Raw genomic sequence first — 22,267 nt, forward strand, 5'->3', positions numbered from 1 at the left:
CCTGAAGCAAAACTTGAAGAACAGACAATTTTATAAAATCTTCGTTGCTACTAAGGGCGCTGTACCACAGTGAACATGTTCAGAAGTTCAGACTGAATATATTGTATCCGTCAGCCAACAAGCTTCATTCTCAATGCGTTGAAAAACTTTTAAGGGTGCATACAGTCGGCGGTGAGCCCTGATAAGCCAAAAAGTGACCCCATGGAGAAACATTTTAACCAGGAAACCACAAATGCATCTCGAAATTCCCCATAATTGGATTACTAGGGTTCGAGGTTGCTAAGTTTAGGTCTCCCTTCAGGATGAACGGAACCACAGTCAAAGCTTTGGCCATGTATCTCGCCATGTGTATCAGTAGAAGGCGGAAAGAATGTTGGTCGGATCTTCAGCCACTCATAAGCACAAAGCCACACTCACCACCACTCAGAGAGACGGGAATATTGCACGGACACCTCTGAGCAAACTCACGGAGGTTCACTATGCATCAGTCTACAAAGGCACTAGTGAGTTCACTGAAGTTCCAATGACCGGAACCAGTTTATTGATCTTCAGTTTATGGGTTTTCAGTTTGTCAACTTTTTGGATCACTGACCTTCAACACTTTGGGCTACTCAAAGCAGGAACGCGGCTGCTTTGCAGGAAGGCCCTCAAAACCTGCCACCGGATTACTCAATTCTCCGTGAATTTGTCTTCAAAGTATTAGAAAAAGGACCTTTCTAAACATCAAACTGCTTAATAATACCTAGAGCGTCACGCGATTGCACAGAATTGGACGTGTTATTTTCTGCCATTATGACAAGACCGCAAGCCCGAAAAATCACATAGGGAAGTGGAATGTCAAGTAGTTAAATTTTATTGTCATCTCTGACCAATGGTTTGTCTGTCATATTACCAAACATTCTGTGAGCTACTGGTCTTTGCTTCAGAAATTTTAGTTGATAGCTTCACCTAATTAATTCACACCTTACAGTTTAGTTGAAATGAAGGACCCATTCTGTGTTCATTATTTTGGAGATCAGTGAACCGAGGATGCGGGAATAGGGGATTCGGTAGACGGAGTATTCAGAACGAAGATTTTATGAGTTGTACTCCAGAGAATTCCAGAACTGTCAGTGCATTCACTCGTGATGAATGTATTTAAAGAAGGTGGATTTGGGCAGGCAAGTGAAAACTGGGGGAGTTGAGATCCAAATGCTGACTTTATCCAGTTGGGGTCGACCTAGTTTCGGTTCTCTGGACTAAAACAGACGTTGCTTAAATAGAACATAATTTGGTTGATTTGGTAACAACATAACTGCAGGATTAGATTCTAGATTCAAAATTCACGAAAACCACCGTTCTCATCTTCATTGGCTACTTCTGGAGGGGGGCAACGAAGTCATACTTATATCTAAACATCGAAGTCCAACGTTGTGGAACTTACCGATGGTGCGATAACCGAATCTCAGCCCCGATGTGACAGTGCGAAGGCACCAAAACAAATTTTCTGGAAGAGAATGGGAAATTTCAGGTACAGTTACACACATATTAAAGATTTCGTGTCCTGCAGAATAGTGAAAATCTGAGGTCGCACAGTACATGTAACTCAATAAAATAAATAAGAAATTTCATGTGCACTATGCAGTTTACCCTCAGACTGTCTATTGAGCAGGTAGACTGGGAGGATGACGGTCAACCATGTCATTGAGCCTGTATCAGTATGATCACGCCCACCAAATGTAGAGAGAGTTCTGTGAAACCATGCTTATTCAGCATGTGAGAGCATCAGCTTGTACCAAAATACAGAGGTCAATGATGGAAGCCCACTGTTGAGCTAGAAAACATTCACGTAACTAATCTAGGTCAGTGCGTGGATTGGTGGTGCAGACATGCAGTACACCGCAGTGCTGTGGGGCGCAGCACAGCCCTCTACACGAACAAGGGATCAGTGCATAATTCACAAACGAACCCGCTGCCAGGAAATGTTCTACCTGCAGACAGGCTTCGCCACGCATTTGCAGTAGTTTACCAAGTGAACAATAACCAAACCAGCAGCTCCCAATGGAAAACCCGCTGGACAACAGGGGACGAACCTTCCCTTTAACTAGAGGTTAAGATGCGCTGTTAGTGTGCCTATTCCCGTGCACCAAGCTTCGAAACAGATATATAACCACTTGCTACACATACAAGTTTGTTCTGAACGAGGTTACGATTCCACTACGGGATTTTCGGCTGTTTGGGCCTTAAACAGAGTGGGGATCCAATAAAAGTCTGCCAAAAAGAGAGGCTGATGCCCTAATTTGAGTATACTCCCACCCAATATCAGTTTATTGGGCAGGCCAAAACTCATCTGAGAATGTTACTGGTATATAAATGCCTAATAATGGTCATACTAACGGAAATTAAACTAAACCCAGTGAAAAACAAACAAAAATTGACTCAGATTGACAAGCGGATAGTTAAAACAGGAATTCTCAAATTTTCGTCCAAGTCAGCTGTTAAAGAACTTCTTACCAAGTCATCCTCTTACTTGTTTTATGAATAACATAAATGACTATCTATATACTCCCACCCAATATCAGTTTATTGGGCAGGCCAAAACTCATCTGAGAATGTTACTGGTATATAAATGCCTAATAATGGTCATACTAACGGAAATTAAACCCTACTAAGTGAAAAACAAACAAAAATTGACTCAGATTGACAAGCGGATAGTTAAAACAGGAATTCTCAAATTTTCGTCCAAGTCAGCTGTTAAAGAACTTCTTACCAAGTCATCCTCTTACTTGTTTTATGAATAACATAAATGACTATCTAGCCTCCTTACTCAAAAGTCACATACTGACCACAAGGTTCGAGAGTCTTTACGATATGACGTTTTCCAGTGCTGAAAAAGAAGCGAGCAATTTGTAACCAACTTCCTTCCACCCAAGTTAACTTGGGCGGACGCCTCCACGTGATCAGTCTAACGGGTTACAAACGTACTCATCTGCTTGTTGTTTAGACAGCTAACAGGATTTAAGCATGTTTATCTCATTTTTCAATCAGAAACTTCTTTTGTCATCCAAAGGACGATAATTTCATTCCCAATATAGTTATTCAATAAAACCCGGACTTCTTTTTAAATGTATATTTCCGGTTCCATTAGTGTAATAATATTACCGAGGGGAAGTTATATAACATAGAAAATTGATTTCATAAAGACGATCGAAATTACCTAGTATATGGTTCCTTATTTCAGCCATTTTTCCAAAATAAAATCCTCATAAAGTCTGTCATCGGGGTAGAATGCGGGGTTTGAGTGAGCATGGAATTCAGGCTAACGAACAACCTATTTTTCGTATAACTGAAAAGCAGTAAGCTACTTACCCGATAAATCAGGCACGCCAGGACTCCCTCGCACCAAATCTGACAACGATTCAAAATATGAAATTTTTTGGAACAAACATTGTTAAACAAGCTTGGTTTAGCAAGCACATTTTTGCTGACCTACGGACAGATTATATGCGATGGCGATATTAGTGTTAAGACTTACCAGATAAAAGTGGTCCCGTCAGGTAACACAATTTTGCTAGGAAGTGTAAAAGTGAACCACTTTTTATCAGATTGCATCTTCAAAGAAAGAATTATTCGGATGAAGCCCTTTATGTAAACATCATATATATGTATATGTATATGTATAAGTTTATATATATATATATATACGTATATGTATATCCCGTGCACACTCCATCAAGGTCACTCAACTACGATCTAATTGTCAGATGTTGCCCTGTGTCATGTATGCTACCGATTAACTCCGTATTGCATTCGTGTATTTTCAGGTCTAATTGTTTCGTCATTTACGACCCGTGTAAGTGATGAAACCGCAAACATGTTTCAAATCTCAGACGACGTTTGACTGTTATCCGAAGCGGACAACGGACAACGGACACCTGTGTGCACAAAGGTATCGGTGGAAATATTTGTCATTTGTGACCATACGAGTGCATATTTTGGTAGAGCAGGGTGAGCTTTGGTGGTGATAGAACCCAGCCGGGTTTTAGAGCACGTGAGTTCCGTCGATCGATTAGGCACGGCCACCAAACGACATATCCATGGAAGTCAGTCAGGTGGGTTCTGTGAATCGTCTGAAAGAGAGCACACTGAGTATCAGAGACGCACGAAGGTAGTATCCCCAGTCGGTAGAAAGCAAGAAACAGAATAATGGATGACCATTTGGTCGTGCAATTCATGAAGTACTTGATACAACCACTGCACTCTGGCATAGAAATTATAGAGAGTGACCTCAGAAACCAAGCAAATCGACAAAATAATATTGATTTCGTCAAAAACCAAAGTTGTGGTAATTTGAGCTTTCTTTATTTTCATCAAATGATGCGAAAAATTAAACTAAACTGAATGAATGGACATATGAATGAACAGGTTATTCAGGGTTTGGGTCACTCACGTCCTGGAAATCTAGGAAAAAATTTCACTATTGGTGTGGTGAAATTTGAACAAACAGTGATGAGCTGACATATTTATTTATTTACATATCAAATCGGGGTTCATACTAATTTGGGCGTTGACAATCACGCTCGCTTAGATCACCAGAGAAAAGCTACACCTGGCATAAACAGTTTGCAATGTAAATTCAAAATGAAAGCCTTTACATTTAAAGGACACGAAAAATAACGAACTTCGCTCGCCTGTACGCTTATTTGATCTAAGCTAAAAAGTCTCTAAACTACGTCCCTTTCGGGATATCCCATTCCAGCTAAATGTGTTGCACAAATGTAGCCTAATGTTTCAGTTGACGTGATGTTCCAGAAATCGCAGTATGTTTTCTCAGCAAAACAATCCTCATAATTCGGCCCGAAAAGCATAGATAGTTTCGTCAACCGTACATTATCTTGGACCGGAATTCCACTCGTCATCAAACCCACACATTTACGTACAAATTTCGTTCCAACTGGACACCTATCTGAATCACCTAGCTGAATCAAGCCTAGCATTTTTTTATTTCTACCGTTTAAGCGGTGGAGGCCAAAGGTTCTCTAAACTTGTGTTTTTATTAAAACAATTAGCTCAAGCAAATAGTTCCGGAAAAATGATTGTAAAACTACTGGCCAACTTTCACGGCCATTTCGTCTAAACCTCACTGGTAGACTGGGTTTTGCCAAACTGAGTCTGCTAGATCGTGTGGTAAGCTCTTGTTACTGACTATGTCTTACCTTCATTGTGTTGCTTTGTATTGTTAAATTCACTTATGCGAATTATCAAACTCTAACGATCAGACGAACATTATCAGTAATCATTAACCATGAATGAGCGTTTCTCAGGCATCATCCAATATCTGGCTGATGAAAAATGATCACTTCAAATTTACACGAGCGGAGTTTCGTAACCATTCTAACACTTATTTGAACTTCACCCAAACATCAAAATCGTCTGTATATTCGAGGTGCGTTATTTTTCGGCTGTCTGTAAATTTTCCAAAAGTCAACGCGTGGTTCTTCGGAACCCTTAGGGGATTTTGCGGACTTAGTCACCTTGGGTAGATGAAACCGCGAGTTATCTGACTACATCATGCGTCTGTTTTTGACTCTTGACGCCATATGCACGTTAACTTCTGGGAGAAAGACAATCTTCCTCGACTGTTTGCACTCCAGAGGAATCTGAACGACTAATGAAATGGGTTGACTCTCCGTCTGCCACGCATTCTGATTCGAAATTGACTCTCCGTCTGCCACGCATTCTGATTGAATGCTGCCGGTTTTACCGTGATACCAACGGTTGTTTTTGTAGCTCCGTAGGTTTCATCGGCCCCTATTTTGTGAGTTGCGTATGAAGCAGCCCTTGGAACGGTTCGTTTGATGCTCACAGAGATGGCATGAAAATTAATCCAGATACTGTCTAAAATGAATCTGTTTACGAAAGGCAGTTGCACCAAGATCTGATAACGTTGTTGAACTTAACAGCGCGAAAGCAAAAAGATCGCTTGACACTTCCGAATTTACACATGCAGCTAACATATTAGGAAGAAAATTCAATAAATGCGGCATGTCAGTAGGAAGAAATTGCCATGGGCATATTACCACAGAGTGCATGGCGGATATATGAACTGATTCATTGTTTTCTCCCCAGTGATCAAATCAGCGACAAGAATTGTGTTGTTAGAGCTTTGAGTGTCAGATCATATAACAAGAAGAGGATCTCTGATGACGGACCGAATTCACTGGAAGCTAGTAGTATAAAAGTATGGTCGTGTTACTACTTACGTGGAGGTATTTTCGAGAGGTACAAGTCTATCATTAACAACAGTGGAATCAGGAATAAATTAGACGAGTTTCGTTGTTAATGAGCAATAACAGAAAAGTACAACGGTCAAGCTATCCAAAAGTGCTTGAAACAATCAACCAGGCTAAATTTGCAATGCAGAATGTCCTCGTACACATTCTTGGGCACAGCTCATCAAACATTTTGCGATCTCTCACTAAACACCCACGCAAAAGCTCACGGATGCCAAATATTTAATGGTTCAGGTCAAGTAGAAGGGGCGACCATAATGGCAATATGTATGGGGCAAGCAGACGGTGAATGAACAACGGTGACAGTGAAGGAACAACAACAACATTAAACTTAAGGTAGTCCAGAAGAAATAGCTGTTCACACGTCCATTGTACATTCCATTTAAAAGATCATTATTTGAGTGGCCAGTCAGCACATAATCAGGTGATTGGAATTCCGTGATTGAATGCTTTATACCCTAGGTGCGAGGTATCCCCATTACCGATCGGCAGCATTTGGCCGAACAGTTTACTCTCTAGCCTCTTGCTGGGAGCTCAAAGGAGATACGCATTACTGAATGCTTCCTAATAAGGCTAGAACAAATTTACAGCACTACTACGCATTTAGGCCCTGGTCGACTTCACTGCACCTCTGGCAGAATTAAAAAAACTTAAACGGTTGTCTTGGTTAGAATAATATCAAATCACTCCACTTCATGCATTCTGCGAACAAAAGTACACATTATTGTTCAATGGAATCACGCGGCAAGGCGTAAAATGATGGGTTCTATGAGGTAAACGGTGCATAAACAGTGTGTAATATAGTACGAGCCAGAGGCGCATGTTAAAGACTACCTAACCCTCCCAGATGAACTTATTCGCTCGTTGCTTTAACATTTAAAAGTAAGAACAACGACGGTGAACTGCTACCTCCACGGCATTATTATAATTCTGTGTGCTGTCCAGGAGATAAATCGCCTCGAAATGTACATAGGTGTTGATTCCTTTCTCCTACCTTTTATAGGTGTATAACATAACAAGTGTCTAGAAGGAATAAAGTACGCAGGGGTTTTCAGTAAACCCTCGGTTGTGTGAATTGGGAAACGCCAGATGAATCACTGAGTAATATGGCAAAATTCAACTCACCAATCTGATTTGGTTCGACTGACGTTTCGCTACCTGAAAAAGATAACTCTGCCAGTTATAATTATTCAGTTTCAGATCCCTAGAGAGGAGACGTCAGTTCGTAATAACGATTCAGGAAAACAACGTAGATTCAGCATGTCATCTACATAGATATTCATTTTAGGGCACTAATTATCGGCTCGTTTTAAAAGTCAGTCTGGAGATATGGCCATCCCGACCGTACACACTTCATTGAGGGTGAATGTGTCTCGTCAGAATGCTAGCATTCCCAAATTGCCAGTATGATCTAAAGTCTTACTTTGCCCTATACACTACCTCATCCTTCTTACAGTCATATTCGTTTGTCGACCCAGAATAGAATAGTTGGTGTTCAATATTCTGATACAGGTAGTATGGAACATTGTTCACTAGCCGTCAAAAGGCCACTTGAATTACTCACTGCAAATATGTGCAGCGGATTTTGTGGACCGATGTCGTCCCCTATATTGCACTGAAGGATGTCACTATGATGAACTACGGTGGATTACGGTCTCCAGCTATATTACCACGTACATGGTTTACGACAAATGATTTATAATTCCTCCGTCTAACAGGAAAAAATTGGTTGGTGGTATTTCATGGTTTTGGAGTGACTCGTGATTTCTAGTATGTGCCATACTTTAAAGTCGTTGCGGCTTTTGTCGAAAGCTTCACTTTTTGAAAATGGATCTCTTGTAATATACGTTAGAAATCACGTGATCGTAGTACATCGCAGATGAAACGAGAAGTAAACAGGGGTATTCACATATAGGAAGGAACAGAGCATACAAAATATACGTCTGGGTATTCATGACTCACGCTGGGGCAGAAGTGGTATACCGATAGCGTCTTTCGCGAATTCGATTGCCGTTCCTTGAGGAAAAATGTAGTGAAGAAACGTATTTACTACTAGAAGTGTGGTTATTGGGTATTTGCCTTGGATACACTGGAAGAAGCTTTAAATCAAAGTAAATGGACAAATGCATCTTTACCGGAGCATGTAGTAAAATGATGCTCAATATCGAGACTGCTGGACTGATAGTTTTATTGATCCCTTCGTAAAAACCGGACATTTCGTTTGAGTCTTCAACGTTTTTGAACAAGATATGCGTTTCGTTCTCATTTGGTGCATCTTACTTGGTAGTGTATTTCGGGGAAACTATCGAAAGCTAATCGTTCGAGTATGGAAAACAGAGGGAGAAATGCAAAATTGCTTCCCCACGTGACAGCACTCAGAAAGTCGATGGAACCTCTTTGACAGTTAGGTCTTGCTTGGAAATATTCTGTCTCCAATTTCAGTGAGCCTTATTTTGTATTCCAAGTTTACTACCAACAAAAAGCCAGCTAAAATTGGTTTATCAAGGGATCACCAGATTGCCAGGTACTGGGGTTTTCTTAATCGAATGTGTGAAATGCTACAGCCAAATCAGAATAGTGACATATCACTGTAGTGGACAGTTGAATTCACGATACAGAAAGTGCCCTACGAAAGAAAAAGCTCATCGGCGAACCATTTCCTTCTTGGAACCCAATTTCAGGGGACTTACTGATAGTCGCTTAACTTGACTAGAGTTCATTACCAAGAATTGTTATGAAGCGGTCACGGAACAGAAAGTGCCCTACGAAAGAAAATACTCTTCGGCGAGCCATTTCCTTCTCGGAATCTAATTTCAGGGGACTTACTGATAATCGCTTAACTTAACTGGAGTTCATTACCAAGAATTGTTATGAAGCGTGATTGAAATAGGACAAACGATTCATTTTCGGTCATTTAACGTTGTCGTATAGAAAAGCAACTTGCCAGTCACGCGGAAGTTGAAAGCTTGATCCATTTTATCGGTTGTTTCCAACAGTGCTATAACAGTGCTTACAATCGTTTCTTCGTCTGTGATTGCCAATTCGGCGCCCAAAGTGAATAAGTCGAATGTCAATTTGATGTCACATTCAAGTGCGCTCGTTTGATCCTGCATCGGAAAACCCACTGGATCCATGGTTAATGCAGAGCGAAGCAAATTCATGTTTTGGAGTGTCTTGGAGAGCTGAAGTTAAGGTCATTTTCGATTCGATTGTCAGTATCAATTTCGTGTGCATGTTCAGTTTGTCTGGATTTATTTAATTTATGCGTTGTTGCCCACGAAGTGTTCCTCAATTAACGATGGCTTGTTTATGAAGAGTCAGATCGACAGCTGCACAGCTGCTATGTAATCCTTTTTAATTTAAAACTTCCCGTCACATAATGTAGTACACATTATTTTAGTTCGCTTTCGGTCATAAGTCAGAAGACACCTGTCGAATATTGAGGTGTATTCGAGCACGGACCATCATTTAAAAGTATTTAACCAAACCTTTCAAAGCACGTCATGTGCACCAGCAAGCACGCGCATACGCTCTTTGATGAAGTATCAACCCCTGTGTTGATATCTATAGTCAGATTACTTCGGCGTGAATGAGTCCTGTTTTATGGCATCATACTGGTAAAACTGGGATTATTTGCTACCATAGAAGTATTTATCCTTGTTTGTCCCTAAAATTCTACGGTAATCACTTGGTATGTGGGGGAAGTGCACTCAAGCTGGTCAACTCACTGCTCGTTAGTGGTTCCAAAAGCTGTACACGAAAGTCCGCAACTGCAAGTGCACATATCTGGGGACAGACTTTATAAGAGCTCATGAATTATTGTGCTTTGTTCGGAAGTCAAACTCACTAACAGTCTTCGACCAAAACACGAGTTTAAACTGTGACGTGAGAAATTCGTCTGAGCAAGATGGGTGCACATACGGTTTAGGTGATCGTTGGTTGGACTACTATACGGTCGCTTAGAAAACCAGAAGCCAATGTAACTCCGAAACCAATATGCGCTCACTGTTTTCTGGGGCAGAATTTCAAAATTTCAAGCAGTATTCCGTAAGACCAGTAACAATAGGTAGTGGGCGGGCGACTCCCGGACTGTGAGAATAGAAAGCGAACTGATGGGGCAATTCGCTATCTGTATAACTTCTGGACATGACACAACAAGCTTATTTTACAGGTCCCAACTCTTTAGGACCCTGGAAGATCCAGTAAACCTTTTAAAATTGTTGTAAACAAAAAGCCGTGTACTTGCGTAAACTTAACAGGAAGCATCAGGCAAAAGATACACAATTTTACTTTCGCCGTAAGTTTACCATGACAGTTCTGTTTGAGATCGACCGCAGTACCTAATTACTTTGGCAATAAAGTCTACCACGTTTTTACGGTTTCACTGTAAACTTTTCTCAACCGGTCCCTACGTATTTGTATTTTATTGGGACATTGTTTTCTTCATGAGTGTAGAGTAATTGCACATTTTTTACACTACGAAAAATGATAACATGGAGCATCCGTGAGCATCCGATTATATAGTATATATTTTTAAAGTTCTCTTACTGTTTTGTGATAGACATTCAAAAGTATCTCATTGGTACCGTTCTTCTGTGCGCTTCACTCCTGGTTACTCGTGCCCAATACAAAACAGTAAAAAACAAATACTCTCGATAGAGTCTTTATTTGTTAATTTACGCGGAACTGCTCTCAAATCTGCAAAAGCTCCGTCCGACTTTAGAAACTGTTTTTGTATCAAAACATCCTTAGTCAAGTGGCTGACTGGGAATTCGCGAGAATGTTCCTTGTTGGCAGTAATCAAATATATGATTTCACCGAAAAGGTTTGACGATACGCTTTTCACCGCCATTTCTGAGGAATTATCGTGCATCCGATCTGACATTCAATAACTTCATCTCAGAATGCAATGGTGAGGAACACTTCGTTTGGATCAATGCATTCAAAATGTAACAGAAAAGTAACATCAGCATCTCTATTTTAAATGGCTCGACTGCGGATGCTTGCGGATTTCAGTTGGGTGGAAAGTGAGTTTCACGAGAAAAAAATGATGGTTACTGAACTTTTCGGTGATAGTTTCAGACCACAGGACTGACTAATGTAAAGCCCCCTTTTGGGTGGTGGTGAACAATCTACCTACTTTCATAAGTAAGTAGCGAATGCTGAACTCGATTGTTTGTTGTGATTAGGTGCATCACGTTGTTGCACATAAGTTATGGACGAAAACTACGAGTGCTGTGTAACGCAACTGATGTGCGGGAATCAAAATTTGGAGCACTGGCCGAGAAATTGCTTTTCCCTGATGAGGCAACCTATCTAGATGTTGTGTGCAAGGCTTCTCAGTCACAGGCACGGGTATTCTCCTTGCTCGAAAGTAAGTCAGTGCAATGAGATTCAGAACACCTTCTCATCCTTTGAAGATCTCTATCGACACGTTTCTTGTAAGGTAAGTTCACAAAAAATCAGGGCAAATGCTTCGGGGTCCTTAATCATGCAACCCTTAACGTAGATGTTTTCTTCCCAGTGAACTGATTTAAGGAGAGCACCGCTCACTTTACGTCTGCCTACATGTAGTCAGCTGGGATTTCACAAGCCACAGGGCTGTACTAAACTTGTTACTTTGCGCGACGTGGCTCACCATCTGAAGCTTTGCAACCTATCACAGATAATACCATTGTATCACATGCTGTAAGTTATATGTTTATGAAATGAGACACAAGAGTTCGATGCAAATCAAAAGTAGTTGTGCTGTAACCAAGCATCACCTGGATAGTGGACGAGTAACAGGGACCAAAAACATGCTTCATTCACTTTTATGCTTCTTTTCATACCATGAGAAATGCAGATAACGTACTGATGTGGACAAATATGCCCGAAGGACGGAATAATACACCGTGTTGGTTTCTTCAGCGGAACTCCACCTTATTGGATCCATTACAAAGCCATTCAGCGTGACCACTGAAAACGAAAAGCAGTGGACAGATTTTTTAAATATCCCTTTTGAAACTTTGTGTTAATGAAACAAAATTATCAAGATAATATTTTCGTTGAGCAACAGGCATGCGATCCTATGAAGGATCTTGTGATTTCGCGAAGTGCGAAAGAATGATAAAAACTACGGCTTCGCAACAATTGGTGTTTGTTTCTATTGTTAATGCTCATATGATTGAAATCCTATTAGAACTAAGAAGAGCGGCTTTGCGATTCCACCAAAGAGCTACAGTGACTAGGCCATGTGCTATGAAGTAATTTTGCGCGCAGTAGTGTTCAGAACATTTATGGGAAGCGACCCAATGATCAATCGATTTCCGGTATCAAGTGTGCGGTACTCAGAGAGGGAGCATAGAAGCTAAGGCCTAGTGGCACCGTTCGTCCTCCGATATTCGAAATATTTTCGGATAAATGGTTAATAAATATTTTCTGCTCGTATGCCGTAATATTTCTGGATGGCTTAACTTTCAAGCATTTTTGTAGCGGGAGGAGACTTGATATGATGTACAACCGGTGTAGTCTTAACTAATTAACTAGATTAGTGTCATCTTGTGTGGTTACATTTTAGTCTGAATCCGTTTCTCGGTAGTTTAGAACAACAGTTCTGCAAATCACACTTACGTTATCGCGTTTGATGCAAGAAGTAACCCGTGAATTTCACAGTGCATGGTGTAAAACATCGACTGATGATGGGGGTGAATAGATTTTACGAGTGTGCAACTCCATTCTGGTTTAATCTGAGCGGCCAGCCAATTAAAAATTTACGTCTCTAATGTTGGCCTGTAACTTTGAATAGATTCTCCATAAAGCGGACTTTGATTCCGTCGAGAGAATAGTGATATAAAATAAATAACACGACCTTGGCAGACCAATTTGCTTTACCATATTCAGTCAATAAGAACGCCCAAGGCTATACGATAGGCACCGTTTTGAGTTGTATGGAGTACAGATCAAAGTGTACATATCTCAGACAGGGCTGTAATGTTTAAAGATAAAGCAAGTTGCGAGTTTGAGGCTCCTGTCTTCTCGTTTTGTTCTGCAATTTTAATAAAGTTAACCCATATCCTTTTCTCTGTTGCTTGCTTTAGTAGACCGAAACTCAGCAAGTGAACTCCAAAGATCAGAGCTCCGAAAGCTGAAGGACATCGTAGTCAGCAGAAAGATTGCCCATTCCGTATAAAATTGTAATGTAGTAGTCTGACTCGTTCAAAATTTGACGAGGTTTGTATCTCTTTGTGGGCGTTTTATCGGAGTAACAGTAAACAAGCAAGGAAGGCAACAGCGACTGTTCCTTACTCCCAGGCATGGGCTTCGTTTAAAACGGACAAAGGTTCGTGAGAAATACATTGTGCAGTTTTCGCCAAGAAACGTTATCGTCGACATTTTTGCATCAACCTGATTGTGGTCTGTATTTTAACACTTTTATACACAAAGTAGAACAAGTGCGATCGCTTTTACCTAACACTAATCTGTGTGGTGTTTGACGAAATTCTTCGACATTGCGTTCTGAAGCCGAATATGTTATCAATTCATTGATTTCTCAATTTGGTCAGATAAAGGATTTCGTAGTATGGTTTTAACTATCAGTAGGCTTCTTTTAATTTCCTTGACTGAATACCGCGATCTTGGTATCTTTGTGCATCCAGCAGAAATGCAGAAATTTGCACAAACTGTCCAGTTTGTGGTGTGGTCATTTCAGCTAATCCAGGTCAAACAAAATACAATGAGTAGCGGTTCTTAAAAATGGGTCGTTTGGTTTGAAACGCACTCACAGTAGTCTTCAGTGGTCCTCGCGACATAGGTATCTGTATTCTTTACACTATTGTGTGAATGGATTTTATGCATGAAATCCGCTCTCTCTCACACAAGAATTTTTTCAAAACATATGCGTGTCTGGCCCACCTTGAAAATCATACACGCAAAAAGTGGCTCGCTTTCAACTGGCTTTCTGGATTTTCGATGTCTCATTGTGCTTTAAAAAGTATGCCATTTTGTTAGGTATTACTTTGAGTTTCATGTTCAAGTAACTTCTAGAGAAATATCGGTTCTCAGCGTTGTTAAAACTTTATATCTGGGCAGTTGAGAGAAATCCAGATGTTGTCTGTCATGTGCTGCTGAGTTTTTCGTGTTTTGACCTCAGTCACTGCGAAGTGTCTAGTCGAGTTCCAAAAAAGGGTGATATGCATGGTTAATTTGACTGTAATTTGGAACAACAAGCTGGTCCCTTTTTCTAAATGCAGTAATGCACACAATGTTCGATGTAAACACTGCCTTATGGAGACCTGAATTTTCGGTTGCACATATTCTAAGCCTACACTAAACTGAGTAAAATCCGTCACAGTTAACCCGCTTCAATATTCGATTAACGGCCGCTTGACCAACTTACTATCATACTAAAATATTACAGTGCCAATATTGACTACGCCGTTGGCTGTAGACCGATAGTCATGACGACTGGCTTCCCAGATTCCCTTCACATCGACAGCGCACGGAATGAAGGCTTATCAAAGAGGGATAGAGAAGGAATTGTGGTAGAAACCCTTGTCAACAAACGACTACCCGTAGAGTTTTGTTGAGCTTTTAGCAATAAGTGCAGCTGTGCCCTTCAACTTACAGCAGTCCTAAATATGGGAAAATGTTGAAGTAGGCGAAATGTCCGATTATGTTTTAGACCTCATCTCTGAACTTCTTGGTTTGGCGTTCGTTTTAATTAGAGGGAGGAACATGGGCCGACAATTCTGACTATGTGGGGGTCTTGCGGGAAATGTGTTGTTCAGTTTTACATCACTCTTCTTTTGAACTCGTTTTGAACTGAACAATACATCTCCCGCAAAACCCCCACAAGCATCAACAAAAGTTGTTCAGCTGGTTTCAAGCGTCTATGGCGCTACCTGACTGGGAAGTCCTGACAAGCGGGTCAATCGATCGTCACAACCAGGACAGTCACTGGGTCGTCGTATCGATTATGTGTCAGGCATACCAGTCACATCGCTCAAGTGAGAACACGTTCGCCCGTTCAGACTTGAGAATTCAGATGCGCCCAACATTCGCTGGTGGAATACTGGTAACACATTCGCCTCGCATGTCAGGTGTCCGGAGTTCAAACCCCGGCATGGCCATTGGATATGCACTGCTGATGAGGTCTAAGAAGAGAGAAAATCTGGTCCAGTGCTTCCCCCCTTTGGTGTGGATTAGCCTGAATAATTGTGCCAGGACAGGAGGACGATTGTTCAAAACGAAAGTGATGTGAAACTGAACAATTCTGATTATATTTTTATCGATTACCTTACAAAGATAAAGAAGCCTGTAAGGCAATGAGCAATATCTTCTTGAACATAGGACTGACTAAGTCAAACGGAGTGGAAGCTAATCGCGCCATGTGCCGATGTAAATGGCAAATAAGGGCTGACTTAGAGAGAGCGACGAATGTAATGGGTTTCATGACTTGACACTCGTCCATGAGTTCAAATTCGCCCCACTATAAGATAGAAGCTCATACTTTAATTTATGGAGCTTTACCATATTACTGTTTTATCTGCTTATTCGCCAATCTGTTGTATCCGCTGCTGACCCCACTCCAGTGCCTAGTGCCGGAAAAATGGCTCGCAGAAGGAAGGACATCAGTTATAAACCTAACAAGTGAGCGAGTTCATGGAAGTGTAAAGATTACGACGGCCTTGCGCTATTTAAAGGGCACATTCTGACCCAAGCTGTCTGATAGGCGCTTGGTGAACACCCAATAGTTTTTGCCAAATTGATTAAACGATTGACTGGCCCAGATGCTGCCGGCTTTCCTGTTGAGATTTTGGTTGAGTTTTAGGGTCTAAGTAGATTTCAGAAGTTCTGGGGTTACTTTCAATAATCTGACCTTCCTGATGATTGCTTAGTTGCGTGATGGACTGGCGTGGTGCCAATTCACTTGGGCCGTCCGGTGTCCGAAAAAACCTTCAGGCACGCTGGCCATCGTTACATCAGGGTCTATTCGCAAATATTTTTGACTTTGTGACGAAGACGCATCATGCGTTATGCTGGGTTGATTTAGTTAATCAACGAGCCCAGCTCTGAGTAAAAAGCAAAGCAACACTAACGAATGGTAGCGTGTAAAATACAGTCCGTTCAATCAAATAATGCCAGGTTTTGGCGTAGACAGTTGAGTGAATTCTTACACCGTCATCTGAAGTCGTAAGCGGCACTTGTTGTTACATAATTCCCGACAAAAAGATAGTTGCATTAGTCTGCAGAAACAAAGTTTCTTCGCAATATAAATTGATGCACACTCATTGACAGATCCAGAATGACGGGTTGGTGAGATCTCTCTATTCAGAAATCAACTCAAACATGTGAACCTCAAGCTACAGTCAACTCTAACTGCACGTTCATAATCCTACCTATCAATATTTCTGAGGAATATTAGTGACTTACCAAGTAAATAGCGCTCTATTTCCGAAACCAAACGATAGCCTTTGTGATCTACAAGTGATATAAATATATTATAAGCGGCGATGAAATATTTATCTGTCCTGTCCTGCTTTGGGCTGTCGTTCAAACAACAACTGCCCCTATATTTGAGAAGTGCGGACTGTAGATGTATTCACTGAAAAACGGTCACGCTGTTTTGTTGGAATGCATCGCTTCCTAAGTGAGAACCTTCTACTCGAACAACAAAAACCCTTAGAAAACATATCCTGGAGCCACTACTTGTTCTCAAGTCTCTGTGTGGTAAGACGCTAGGCTTATACAAACCGGTTTGTGCAATTTTTCAATGTGGCTGCCTTGTCTCTTTTTCTTTGTCGCATGCCTCATTGGATGTACACATAAAATTGTCACCAAAATCCAAACATCTACCCAGTTGCGTGTATATTTGACACCGAATTTGTTCTTAGCCCAACAGTAAAGGTGTCCAGGTTCACCAGGTACGTAATGGCCGCTGCGCAAAATAAATCCAACTGGCCAGTAACATTCAAATTTTGGAACCAAAATGCTTTGATCACGTGCTTTAATCCGTGACTGCGGAATTATATATTTGTCTCCCGCATGGGAAAACTGCAGGGGCCACTCTGTTGTCCCTATTTGAGAGATGATGTGGCGTTTTGTGTACTGGCTAGAAACTTCATTACACCTAACGAACAATGACCAGGAAATCGGTCAATGTAATAAAGATAGTATACAGTGTAATAACACGCGCCAAGGCCTTAGACCATGTATAAACAAACCTTCCAAGAATTTTTAGATGTTCACACCCCATAAGAAAGCTCAGAGCAAATTTTCTAATTTTGCTGACTCATAAATCTCACAAGCGTTTTGTAGGAGATGGCAGTGGTGATGCCTCGAGAAATATCGAATTTAGAGCAGTTCCTATGAAAGAACACTAAACTGGCTTCGTTCTTGGTGAGGGATGAATTTGTCGGGGAAATCCTGAAGTAATCGCCACTAAAAAGCCCTTAAATTTGGAAGCCGTTTCTATGAAAAGTCTTCTGAGTAATTTCTGGTGTATGAAGTTGCTTTCTATCAACTTCGTGATGTAGCTTCGTGATGCAGCTCTTTTGCATTATTATGGCTCTAACCGAAATATTCCGGAGTAATATGGCCTCAGTGATGTACTCTCAGGAACCTAGTTCAGTTGTGTGTCAGTTGTGTTAGCAAGTACACGAATCATCCGACCTGACATCCAGACTAAGGGGTGCGATAATACAGTAGAAGGTGACCAATACTGTTTTCGATTCTTTCCTCTAGTCGCTGCTCACCGGCGACAGTGAATCATGAAACCACTATAGCTGACACCAAGCAGTTGATTGAGAAAGCTCTCTTTCTTGAAAAATGTGATTGCAAAAAGTGCTTCATCAGTAATGGGACAATTTTTATGTTAACCCATAATGTACATTATAATACTTTACATTCTTATAATATTTTCCATATCAAACAGTAGAATGAACAGTAGAGTTAAACACTTACTTAACACTCCCCATTTAAGATCAAAGCAGCTTGGATTGTACTTGTTCAGATGTCCTAAACAAGTAAAAGGAAAAGAAAATCGTTAAAATGCCTGGCATATTTAACCGGCGTCAGTTTAACATGACTTAGCGGCACTGTCACTTACTACGATGAAGTTCCAACTGACTAGGATCAGTGAGTTTGAAGCGCTCTGTCAAGTCATTTACTGTAACAAAAAAGCCAGATAACAATAAAGCATATTGTGGATGATCTACAGATTCCGAATTAAATCGTCGCAAGTTAAAACCGACGTTATTTAAAAACCATACTTTTTACAGAGATTACTTGTGTGTATTCGAGGTCTTGTTTTGAAAGATCACACAAACAGGTGCTGAGCAAAAACTCACCTTGTACAATGAAAACGGGTGATATAAGCGAATTCCGGTTGAAACGCCTCTGAATTAGTTGTTCCAGCTTTTTGGCATGTTCTTCGAAACATGCTTCGTTAGAACTTGCTCCACCAAGGCCCTCGTATTCGAAGGTAAGCCGTGCAACCAAATTGGGTAGCCCAGTCATTCCTTCCAGTCTGTGACATCCTCGATAGTACTGGTTATACCAAAATCCTGCTTCGTGGAAAAGCTCCCGTGCCTAAAAAGTAAACGTTAGGTGTTTACAAGGGGTTGCTTTGTCACGTATACGTTTTATTGCACGTGTGCGCGGGAGGGAAAAACATTATGGAACCGTTGGCACTTTCGTCATATTTTTTGCAATCCTTTAGTGAAACTGAACAGATTTGATTCAATGAGTGAAACACGTCGTGGGGAATTCACCTACAAATGTACAAGCACTTCATGAATTTTTGGTTACTTACATAGGCCAAGTTTTAAGAAAAGCTCGAAAAGATGACATGACCGTTTGGTACTGTTACCTTTGGAAAGTTCCTGGTGATTTGTGCTCGTTAGCTCCAAATACACCTACGAATTTTCTTGTAAACTATTTTTAGGTAAATGAGTGGCACTTATCTAACCATTACTCACCGTGTTTCAGAAAAGCCGGTTACAATGTTTGGAGACAGAACAAGCTTGCAAAACTGTACACTAGCTGTTCTGGCATAATTCATGGTTATTGAAAAGACCAGTAGATTGGTCAAAAGCTTACATGAGTCAACATAAGTATCAGGTATGATGAAATCACAAGTCAAAACTTTAAATTTTCTTGCTGTAAATTCCCAACCTGATTTTTGCAAAAAATGTAGTTCATTTCGGAACTCGAGCATTTAAAAAATTTACTGAGTGGTTTTTTTTACCGATCCAGTCGTACATTTTTCTAGATTATGGGTATATCTCGCAAAAGAAAGCACTTCGTATGATTTCCATAACGATCGTACTCTGAAGTCGGCATTGGAGTCCTGGTCATAGTATGAGCTATTTCACTCCGTACACCTAACTATGTCAGCCTTCCACGATCCGTAGAAACCGTTAGAGAGAACGCCACTGGATATAACATAATTTCTGCTCCAATGAAAGCTGGCACCCTCTATCCTAGTAAGAATTTAAACTTAAGAGTTTTAATTGGTTGTCTGAACGTAGGTAGTCCTATCTTCACCAGGCTGGTTTAATCAAGGAGGCTGGTTTCAGTATACTGTGTGATACCATTCCCTTCGAAGGGGAAACCATCCGCAGTTAAGGCGGGTTGTGATAAACGGTATTTTCCCACTTGTCAGGGCGCGCCCAGACAGAAGAAAAAGTGCATGTGCAGAGAGTGACGCATCCTCAAGGTCACCATTGGTTCGATACGTCCGGAAAGTAGGTAAGTAGGCGGCTCCCACTAAACACGGCTCTCATCAAACGTCTTAGCAACACACGACCAGCGTAGTGGGCCTGAGAATGTTCACGACCGGAACACCACCACTGGCTGTACGGAGCGAACAAGTGAACGACCATATTTGGCCAAGTAGTCATCCTATATATTTACGCAGACGCTCTGTACGTTTTGTCCTGGCAATACAGCCGTGTCCCCCAGTTCTCTGTCTTCTCCCTATCGCGTAGTCTGGCAGGCTCAGTGCAGGCGAAACCCCATAGCTCGGCCACCACTATAGGGTAAACACTACTGCTTTTATTCAATATTTTCTTTCATTCACAAACATTTCTGATACGAATATTTGTTCCTTACTGTTTGTCCATCTTTCACATCATATTTCACATCATTGATAGTATCAACGAGGAAGTCGAGAGCATACACAGTGGACTAAAGTTTCTTGGACCCAGCAAAAAGCAACATTCGTTTACTGAAGAGTGCTGTTCAATCTTTGAGTTGTACGCCGTAGCTGTGATGAGACTTACTTAAACATTTTCTTTAGTATATATACTGAATTCAGACCCAAGCCGCTACTTTTATCTAATAGCCATTTGACTCATTTAATTTTTCGTTTACTTTGTGGGAAATGGGCTTACCATATCACAGATATCTTGAACAGTTGTCGATTCCAGTCCTGAGATGCGCCGAATGTCATCAACGGTGACTGTAGGTGTTTTTTTGTAGATGAGAAAAGCTGAAAGACATAGAAAGAAATCCCGCCAGTGAACTAACTAACGTTTTAAATAGCAAAACCATTTTGTTTTGAATTTTTACGCGCATTCTTCAATTTATCAGCGCACGTTCTTGTGGCTAACTACTAAGCTGCGTCCAAATGAGGGCCAAATTGGTGATATAAGTCTACCCATGGTCTGATTCAAGTGGAACTTCGCAAGTTTCGTCCAACGTATTTCTGAACATTCACCACTCACCCTCTCCCTAATTGGATGCATTCCGTACCGATCAATTGCCATCGTATAATTTTGGTCCGAGACGCTGAGCGAAAGTGAACATGTTGTTCGCTTAGGAACTGTCATTGGGACGTGTCCAGTTTAAGCTTGAGGGGAATTTAGTAGCCGACTTCAGATTACACGCAACGGTGTACAGCACAAAGGTAATGCTTCAGCCAGTTGCTATATGTAAACCCGGATAATCACACAAATTATGGAGAAGTTTCAATTCCAACACATATCGATTTTGGTACATAATGTTTGCCTTGTGTCTCCTATTTTAAACTCCTATACTTCTCTGTTAACCAATGAGTTTAATGAAAGACTTTTTAAGGAGATTGGCCTTATAATGATAAATATTTGAACCCACATATGTACAAAAAGTATTGACAGTTTGCACACTGTCTGACCTGTGAGTTGCTGGCGAAACAATGTAAGCGGCGGTACCTCGTCAGGGAATACTGTCAACCAGTGGGCGCGATTTTTCACTCACCAACATTTTTTATGTACTTTACTTAATCTTGTAACTGAGGACATGAAACCAAATTGTCACATGCAGGCCAAGAACTTCCATTAGCTGACTCTTTCCACTTCATCGGCCGTTCCGCTGTAGGTCCCGTAATTTCAAAATGAACTGGTGTGGCGGGAAAAGATATTTTGCTACTAAAATCACTGAAGGCTGAATGTGTATGCAGGGGCTACCGGTCTTTGTACGTTGCCGGTCCTTCTATAGAGGCGGTGAATGTTAGGTAAAGGTCACAGGGGATTTCAGTAAAGATTGCTTGAGATCTGAATATCTGGGAGAGGATAAGATTGGTGTTAGATGAAACATCAAGCATATTTGGAGTAAATGGTTTTACAACTAAGGTATAGTGCGCTTTATTTGACAGCGTAGGCATGTACATTCTTGATCAACACTGGTTTGGTGGAAAGACTGTTTGATAACTCTCTTGTGTCTGGGACCAAAACCAGTATCTTTAGCTTGCTCTTAGGCAGGGTAACTTGTTTGTTTTTTCCTCGAAAGCATTTTGTAGTCGAAAAAGCTGGCAGTTCCAAGTTGTGACCTTTAGCGCACTTTGCAGCATGCTAAAGTTGTGCAACGTGACTGCATTTCTTAGGTAGATCCATATCACTACAAGGTATGTGTCAATGCGGTGTGACAGAACAAATGGTAATCGACGAAAGCAAACTTGGTGGACGCATTGGTTAGTTGTCTGTGCAGCTGTACAAACGACTGCATAAGTGAGCCGGTCATGAAATCTTGACCAT

The 22,267-nt window shown here is 41.0% G+C and overlaps 1 protein-coding gene across 1 annotated transcript; it reads right to left on the minus strand.

The window, feature by feature from the left end:
• Positions 1-9,172: 9,172 nt before the first annotated feature.
• On the minus strand, positions 9,173-14,655 carry T265_02283 (hypothetical protein; the record flags this gene model as incomplete). The annotated part of the gene is made up of 2 exons (XM_009166487.1): positions 9,173-9,454; positions 14,650-14,655. 2 exons carry the CDS (start codon positions 14,653-14,655, stop codon positions 9,173-9,175), a joined length of 288 nt encoding a protein of 95 aa, XP_009164751.1.
• Between the last annotated feature and the right edge of the window lie 7,612 nt (positions 14,656-22,267).

The sequence above is a fragment of the Opisthorchis viverrini genome (assembly GCF_000715545.1).
Source record: "Opisthorchis viverrini unplaced genomic scaffold opera_v5_26, whole genome shotgun sequence".
In the NCBI taxonomy this organism is placed as follows: domain Eukaryota; kingdom Metazoa; phylum Platyhelminthes; class Trematoda; order Opisthorchiida; family Opisthorchiidae; genus Opisthorchis; species Opisthorchis viverrini.